The sequence below is a fragment of the Teleopsis dalmanni genome, chromosome 1 (assembly GCF_002237135.1).
Source record: "Teleopsis dalmanni isolate 2A chromosome 1, ASM223713v2, whole genome shotgun sequence".
Classification (NCBI taxonomy): Eukaryota; Metazoa; Arthropoda; class Insecta; order Diptera; family Diopsidae; genus Teleopsis; species Teleopsis dalmanni.
Window position 1 is genome coordinate 55185645 of NC_051846.1, and position 9863 is coordinate 55195507.

General features: G+C 28.2%; 1 protein-coding gene across 1 annotated transcript in view; it reads left to right on the forward strand.

Moving 5' to 3' along the window:
* The window catches only part of LOC119681600 (myb-like protein I), an 18784-nt gene extending 9722 nt beyond the window's left edge, over positions 1–9062 (forward strand). Inside the window, exons 2-8 of the mRNA XM_038094846.1 lie at positions 4–441; positions 541–1739; positions 1794–2897; positions 2982–3157; positions 3252–3462; positions 3522–3665; positions 8763–9062. Coding sequence (XP_037950774.1) covers positions 4–441; positions 541–1739; positions 1794–2897; positions 2982–3157; positions 3252–3462; positions 3522–3665; positions 8763–8915 — 3425 coding nt within the window. The 3' untranslated portion in view covers positions 8916–9062. The remainder of the gene's footprint in view (positions 1–3; positions 442–540; positions 1740–1793; positions 2898–2981; positions 3158–3251; positions 3463–3521; positions 3666–8762) is intronic.
* Positions 9063–9863: the final 801 nt, after the last annotated feature.

Below are 9863 nucleotides of genomic sequence, written 5' to 3' on the forward strand. Positions count from 1 at the left end.
AAGAACATGAAACTGAACAGGAACATGAACATGAAACGGAACAAGAATTTGATACTAATATGCAATCTTCTTCAAAAATATTTGCAACAACAACAATAACTACATTAAGAGCAGTGCCGGAAGTAACAGAACCAACAAGCTTTACAGATATATCTTTAGTATCTCCTATGAGAAGTTCAGAGACATCTGTAAATGATGAAGATAGTGTTGATCCAATTCAGCTGGATACACAACCAATGGAGGTACCGGAGGATGTACCTGAAGAAGTACCAGAAGAAGTACAAGAAGAGATACCAGAGGAGGTCTCAGAAGAGTACGAAACTGAATTACCAGAAACAAATATGTATAATATAGATGATATAAGTAGTTCTAGTTCGGGAAAATTAATAGTGGATGAAGATAGATGTGAGGAATTTTTAAAAGCAGTAACCATGCATTCTGGTAATTAAGAAAATTATTTTACATTATTTTTAAATGAATTACAAATGGAAATTGTTTTAGTTAATAATTACTTTTTATTTATTATATGTTTAATTTCAGAAAAACGAATTATAAAACCAAAAATAATTTGGGACCCCACTTCTAGTACAATATCAACTCAATCAACTAAATCAAGTCGTTTAAGTTTCTCGAAGGAAACAAAGCAAATATCTAATGTAGCAGAAGATAAAGAAATTAAAGGAAATATTAGTGACCACAAGATACAAGAATTGCAAAAGGAAAACGATCCGCTTTTAGAAATAAATACAAATTCCTCCTCAAAAAGTGATGTGCGTGGTCGAACTGAAGAAGGACAAATAGTAAGTAGAAGAAAGCGAAGATTAATGACCCCGGTTTACAATGGACATAGTCTTATTAAAAGAAGAGCACAGGAAGTGGATCCTTTATTGGATCACGAGTTTAAAGTAAGTAACACAGCTACTGATGAATGTGATCATTTATCAAAATGTAGCAATGAGGAGGAACAAAGTATTTCAATAAACAACATTAAATCGGAAGAACTGTGTAATACAGAGAATAATGCTGAGTCTATAGAAACTGAAAATATTATTATGACAGAAACGAAAAAAGAGAGACATCGTAAACCGCAAAAACGTAGAAAAATTTCAAATTCGGTTAATAATAATTCAGAGTTGGATACGATCGAGGAAAATAATTTGGATAATAAAAATTTAATTAAAATTAGTTCACCCTTATCGGCTTCTGAAGTAGGAAGCAAAGCAAAAGGTGAGTGTGGCGTCGAGAAAGATCAAGATAAAAATAAACAAGAGCAAAATGAATCACAAGTGAATACCAGTGTTGAAGAAGAGTTCATTCAAATAAAAGATGTTACTAATTGTTCAGAGAGCAACACCACAAATGTATTGGAACAGAGTAATATTGCTAATGTAATTAGAACTCAAAATTACAGTGATATTTCTGATGACGATTGCAATATAACAGATGAAAAGAATATAACAGAAAATGCAATTGATCTAAACGTCACACAGAATGATAAGCAATCATCGGAAAATTTAGAAGAAAGTAGTAATGTTTCAGTTAATACAAGTGATCTAGAAAAAGCAGATCAAGATTCGCCAGAGGGTAATCAAATAAAAGATGAGAAACTTCGAGTTCCGGTGAATAAAACACCTGAACCTGTAGATGAGAAATCTGTGGAAATTAGTACAACTAATGACACTGAAGACACATTAGAAATAGAACAAAATCCTCAAATGCCTAGCAAAACTTCGGAAAAGGTGAGTTTTAATTTAGATATATAAATTATATATAATCATTTTGATCTGTTTTAGAATGATTTTAAATCTTCAAATGAATCCGTTCAGACTGTAGAAGTACCTTCCTTAAGGATTAAACGCGGTCCCAAATCAAAAGTAGCATCTAATTGGGAACATGTTTATAAACAAAAAGCCGACGATGATTCTCTGATAGTACGTCGGCGTTCTAATAGTTCTTACTCCAGTACCACTTCAAATAATTTAAGTTTAGATATCTCAGATACGCCGAATGATAATGATATAAATTCGGCCAGTACTACCTCTATATCTGAAAATTCTTTAGTTATAAGTTCTTCACCTGCCACAGCCACCTCAATAAAATCGACTCCTGTAAGTAAAGCAATAACGAAAAATAATAAAACCGCGAAATCGAATATAACAAATGAAACATCAGAAACATCAGAAACCGAGGCACAAACGACAACAAATGTAAAAACAATAAAATCAAATAGAACTAAAAAACGCGTCGTTATCGTGGAACCGGCTCCAAGTACAGATCAAAATTCAGCTGTAAATGAAGATAATTCATTTGAATTTACAAAACCAGAAACAAGAATAAACAAAAAACCTGGTCGTCGAAGAAAGAATGCGGTTCTTACTCCAGAAGTCACACCGACAACAACAGCAACCCCGGCTTTGGCATCTCCAGTTTCGGCAGAAACAACAAAAGTTCGAAAGAAACCAGGACCTAAAAAACGTAAAAATGGAACTAATGTCCCTTTGGCTGATATAAAGAATGTAAAAAGTCCCGCTAAAACAAAAGATGGTGAAAATAATACAAGTGAAGTGAAGCCTGTTGGCTCAAAGGATGCTGCAGCAAAAGAATTGCAAAATGAAACATCGGAAGAAGTGAAAAATTCAGCAGCAAAAAAAGATATAACTAAAGATGGAGTAAAAAATACGCCTAAAGTTTTATCGAAAGAAACGCCTAAAGAAACACCTAAAGCTAAAGTAGATCCACCGGTAACAAAAGTGGATACACCAACTGTAGCAAAGAAGGGAAGAGAAGCAAAACCACCAGTAATACCTCATGATGTCGTTGTAAAAAAATCAAGTAATGTGGCACAAATTATATTTAGTACCCATAAGGCAAGACAACCCCATACGTTTACGCCACAGGTATAGTTACTGTGTATTCCATTAATTAATGCTGTACGCATTGTCTTCAATCAACAATCATAAATGCCTCCCGTTTTATTTTAGATGATGGCTAAGCTGGTAGAAATATTAAAAGAGCTAAGTGTGGATAAACAGTGTAATGTCGTGTTATTGCTTTCAAACGGTCCGAATTTTTGCCATGGAGTAGATTTTACTGACCTGGCACATCCTGTTTTAGAAAAACGCCGTCAAGCGGCGCATGTTTTAGCGAAAGCAACAAAGTAATTTATTTGTTTGCACAGCTAATTTTTGTGCTAACTATATATAATTCCCATTATAGAAATTTAGAATTAATTTAAATAATTATTATTACAGAGATTATTTGTACGCGTTACTCACATTTCCCAAACCAATTATTGCCGGTGTTTGTGGATCTAATGTTGGTTTAGGTGTGACACAACTGCCATTGTTTGATGTTGTTGTTGGCACTGATAAAGCTACTTATGAAACTCCATATGCCAAAATTGGACAGTTACCTGAAGGTTATTGCATTTGGAATAACTTACCCAAAATCAGGGGAACATATGTGAGTATATGAAAATACTTTTATAATTAATTATTTGATATGTATATGTGATTATATAGAAAACCAAATTATTCTGGCTTTGTGATAAACTACACTCTACTGAGTCTGTTATATCGGGTTTGCTTAGTAAATTGTCATCCACAACCAATCTGAATGAAGTTGCTTTAGAAGAAGCTAAGAAAATAGCTGCATTCTCACCAGAGGTAAGAATAATTATGAAATATATTTTTATTATTTTAATTATTTGCTTATGAAACTCATTGAACATTTGTATCCAACATCCAACTTAAAATGATAATATATACATTTTTGATAGTTTACATAGAGTGGGGCAATATAGCTAAATAAACTGGCTTTTTATTTTAGTTTAATAGTTCAACTAAAATAGTTTATAGTAGTTCAAAGATTATTACACTTTTATTATTAATTTTATTCAAATTATAAGTACTATATAGACCTGGTTTGGCTTTTTAACTTTATTTCAAGATATATTGAAATGAAAAACTTCATTATATTACATTATGTACTTCGTATATATATAAATATATATATATTTCTTATTTTGTTAAAAATTTTTGTAATTTTTTTAGTTTTTATTTTAAACAATATATGCATGTGTATATTCTTTAATATTAAATTATTTTATTATTACATTAAACTATTGTTTAAAATAAAAAATTAAATAAATTACAATTATTTTTTATCAAAAGTTTCACATTATTGACCAATTAGCCTGATATAAAAAAATACATACATTTTTTTTTATAAGAACATTTATCTTGCCGATCAATCAGAGTGGACACTGTCTAAACTCACTGTTTAGTTGCAAAATGGTTTAGTTTCAGAAGGAGATTTTTTTGTTTCATATTGGATGAGGAATACCTATTTTTAATATTTACTGAAATAAACATTGTCAAAGAGTCGCATAAAAAAAAAAAATTGCTTTAAAAGTATATTTTTTTATTTCATTAAATAACCTTTAGTTGGAACCCTAACAAGTGTTTGAATTTAAACTAGTTTGGAAATAATGGTGGTTCAAAATGTATTTTTTCAAACATTTTTGAGCAATTATGCTTTTGTAGTTTTTTTTTCACACATATCAATTGAAAGCATTATTTTTACAATATATATGATACATATATACATATATATGTTAACTGTGATGAGGACTAACAATAGAATCAGAAATAGGTACTTGTTTTATTTTAAATTATGTCTGTTAATCTTTGATACTTTAATATTCAACATAATAAAGCATTTTATCTGTTTCTTAAATAGATAAAAATATTTTATATTTATAATATGAATTTCTATAAAAATTCATAATTCTAACGGCACATTTATTATTGACTTGTGAAGTTATTCCTGCACCTTCTGCTACGTCTTCATCACTATTACTGATATTATTAATTCTATTGTTGTTGTAATATCTGTAAACACACGACTGACTATAGAGTCGTAGTGAATACAGATAGAGTAAAGTTGGCCACTGACTCTTTGACTTCATACGTTAATTAAGACAACTTGGTTTCAAGAACGGTCGGGTCTACGTTTCGTAGCCACTACTTAAGCTCGACAATCAAGTGCTGCTCATCAGCACCCAAAGGGATTTCACAAGTAGATCCCCTCGGGCTGCAACAACAACATTAATAACAAGAGCCTTAATTTAAAATTATATGAATTTATTAAACAACAAATATTGTTTGATTTTTAAAGTCAATTATGACGAAAAAAAACATGTTTCTCAATACAAGGAATTGTTGTGATAGAGGGGTATTTTGAATAGTAGTAAATTACAAAAACAAAAATTTTTCTTATTTATTAATTAATTAAATTTTTGCCTGACTATACAGCAGTCTTAAGTAATACCAAATCCCCATCAGCAGTGGTTTCTTATATTTAATTATTCGTAAATAAATTTTTGAGACTACATTTGGTCTACTCGGTACAGCTGACCGACCATACAGGCTAAAATTTAATTAATAAATAAATATTAAAAAATTTTCTTGTGATGTACTATTCTCCAAAATACCTCCATACTAAGGCAAATAATCTTATTATTATGAATATGAGTATTATTATTGTTGCTTTGTTTTATTTTTTTTATGTGTATAACATTTAATATGTAATTAACTAAGTTAAATTATTTTTATTTAAAATTTAAAAATTGTTTTAATTTAATTTTAACATTTAAAAATATGTGACAAACAAAAATAAACAGTTTCATCCACAACAAGATTCAAACTTTAGTATTAAACATTTAAGCCTTAGCCACTACCATTACTACTAACTGTCAGATAAATAATATTACTGGCCTTGGCTAGTAATATACTGGACTGGCTGGCCTTGTATATAAATATACAAAGCCAGCATTTTTTTATAAATTTTTTTGTAAATTTTTTTAATTATTTCTTAATTATTTACAATGGATTGATTTATATTACATATATATATTATATTATATTTATATTGGATATATTTATATTAGATTTTTTGGGGGCTATTAGGTCAATTTTTTTTACTAACGTAACATATTGTTTGGTTTTAATTATAAATTTATTTATAATTATAAATAAATTTATAAAATAAATTTTTGTTGTTGTTTCACTTCTGTTCGAAAACCTCTTTATGTAAATTTATTTAATTTAATAACACGTTCAATATATCAATCATCTTCAATGATCATTTTCACAAACTTACAAGTTTAATATATATAAAAATACAAGTTAACTAAAACAAACATTAAATTAAAACAATTAATTAAACGGCAATTGTGAACCTATGACAATAATTTAATTGAAAAATAAATAGAATTCTTATATTAAATTCTTATCAAATTTTATATCAATTTTCAATATATGTCTTAAACAGATAGCTTTTTTAATGTGTCTTAAAAGATGATAAAATATGGCAACCCCGTATTAGTTTCAATTGAAGCATAAACCAACAAGAAAACGAAATATTCGGGTGGGTCATTTATTCCCTTTTCTAAACATTGTGCATTGTATTGGTACTCATATAGTAGCAAAACTTAAGATTTGTGTACACGATATAAGGGACTATACTGTATAATATATTAACTAAATTGCATTTAAATTTACAAAATTTGTTTAATTTGTTAAATTAACTATAACGAAAGCCAACTTTTAATGGAAGTATACAGTCAAATACTCATAATCAGTGATCTTTGAAAAAAATTGTTAGACTACAAGTAACAGGTTGAGAACTTTGAACCTGTCAAATTAGAGATATGACAGTGTATATGCAAATTTAAAATTTTTTACATATTTTTTAAAAATTTACATATTTTTTCTAATTTTAAAAAGATAACCAAAGCACTTGTGCTTTTTAATTAGAACAAGATAATGAAATCGCTTTTAATTATTAATCTTCTGTACAAGCATTACAATTAATTGTGAAACAAATCTTGAAATTATTATTCTTAGTTACTTGTTTTTTTGTATTTTTTAGTAGCAATAATATTCTTCAACACCTTTTTTTTTGCATCATTTTAAAGCCAAAAGGTCATACAAATTGATAAAATTACTTTCAGCCCAAGCTATAACTTTATTGTAAGCATTAACAGCCTTAGATGAATTAATTATAATTATTTGGAAGTACTTCTGAACTTTGTTTTGGGATTTAGCATTACACTTTTCAAATTCGAGTGCTGATTTGCTCAAAATGTTCTCGTTCCACTAAGTTCTTCTGCTTACACAGAATTGGACTGTCAGCTAAATTAGTCAAAGATCGGTACAATTACATTTAATATAATCCAAAACTCGCTTATCTCCAACTCAGTTTCGTCACAATATGCTTCAAGTCAGATTGAAGCGATGACATCAAACTCTTTCTAATAATCGCAACTGCAAGAGAATTGTGTATATTAAAAATTTTATATTAATTTAATGAATATAAAACTTTAATAACGAATCCCCTATGAGAAGACAAGTACTTAACAGTGTGTACCTGAATTTAGTTATAGATGTTAGACGTCAGGCAAGAAACGATGAACGTACTTTCATAAATAATTTAGTTTCGGAAATTGATGCAGCTTTTGTGCGCGGTTATATGAAAGCTGTTTTTGATCTCATAAAGAAACTTTCATATAACAAGTACAGTAACAACATGCCCATCAAAGATAAGTTAGGCAAGGTTCTAACAACAGAATAAATCCCTGATCCAACTATCAGACAACATCTCAGGCGTTGATATGATTGCATCGGCTATCTTCCCACCAACTCGGCCTTTAAGAAGTATAACTACAAATCCCCTTAGCATAGAAAAAATTATGCAAGCTATAACGCAATTAAAGAAATTTGAAGTCTACAGGAACTGATAATATTCCAGGGAAATTTTTTAAAGTAGCTGTGAATGCTGTGGCTGACATCCTAATGAATTTGTTCAAAGAGATTTGGCGTACTGAAGAAGTACCTGAAGAGTGGAAACAAATCCTTACAATTAAGATACCAAAAAAAGGCGACAAGAAGGACTGCAACAATTTGAGAGGAATAACTTGATGCCTGCAGCGTGCAAACCTTTAATAAAATACTGTTAATAAATACAAATTGTATTCTTTTGACACTAGATCAAAAATTACGGAAAGAAAGAATAAGCTCTAATTGCTCCTGCCTTGATTACATCAACAGTTTGCGACTTATAATAGAACAATGCAACGAATTTAATAGTTCGCTTTATTTTTCATTCATAGATTTTAAAAGTTTTTGATTTCCTCGATAAGAAATCTATATGGGTAGCACTAAGAAGCTTAGGATGCTGTTCTCAAAAAAGTGACGTATTAAAAGAGACGGATAGTTTGGAAAGTTGAATTGAAAATCTCCACTACGCATAGGACATGGTGCTTGTTGGTTTTTCGCAAAGAGAACATTTACAAGCAAAAATCAACTATCTAGTAAAAATCGCGGCTAAAAATACGTGCTAATGTTGTTCTTTTTATTTGACACTACAGTCCAGTGTGACCCTTCCTCTCGATCTGCCTCCATCTGTCGCGATCTTCTGCTACTCTCTTCCAGTTTAGTACTCCAATCTTTCTTGCATCATCATACACGTTCTCATCCCATTCTGTTCTAGGCCAACCTCTGTGCCTGGAAATTTATTTCCAATTGCTATAACTCATAACTTGTAACCTCTGGGTTCCAGTTGCTCAAAGTACAAAAAAAATCTCTGAAACGTTCTAACATTTCTTTTTTTAATTGGGTTTAACTATTTTAGATTTATATTGAATAACAAAATTTTATAATTGATTATAAATGTATTAATAAAAATTTTTTTTTTTGCAGATGTATATTGCCATGAAAAAAACTGTTGTTCTTAATAATTTAAATGCTGTTGGGACGCAATTGGACGCTGAATTTGAAACGATCATTGAGCAATGGTGTTCAAACAAATGTTCTGAAAGCTTTAGGAAATATATACAAACGGGTCATTTTTGAGAAAATCACTTTTATCTGCTGGCAAAACAAAGGTGTGAGAGAGAAACCAATGATTTTTGTAACATATAAGGCCGTGAAACGGATAACCCAAAACATTTTTTGACTTTCATTTCGTTCAAACTCCATAAAATTCTATATATATATATATATATGTGTATATACATATACGCATATCTTTACATATAATTATATCTATACGTATACGTACGTAACATATATATATATATAACTAAAACTATGTGGAATTTGAATTAAAAAGTCTAAAAGTACTTACATCTAATATAAAATATTATTGTATACATATGTATAGGGGAAATAAACATATATACATATAGTTATGATATATATTTATAATTTATATATATATGATTTATATATATATATGACTTATATATATATGATTTATATATATATATGATTTATATATATATATGATTTATTATATATATATATTTATATATTATATATGATTTATTATATATATGTTTAATATATATATGATATATATATATATGATTTAGTTATTATATGATTATATTTATATATGATTTATTATTATATGATATATATAATATATGATTTAATATTATATATGATTTATATGTTATATATTGAATCTATATATATATATCTCATATATATAGATTATATATATTATATGATTTATGTATTATATGACTTTATAATATATATATTGATTGTATTAGTATATATATTGATTATATATATATATGATTATATTATATATGATTATGTATATATGATTAATTATATATGATTTATATATATTATATTGATATTTAATATGATATATGATTATATATTTTATATGATTTATGTATATTGATTATATATATATATATTTATATATATGTATATGATATATATATAAATGATTATATATTAATATGGTACTGTCGTACATAAGAATTGATTTATACATATATA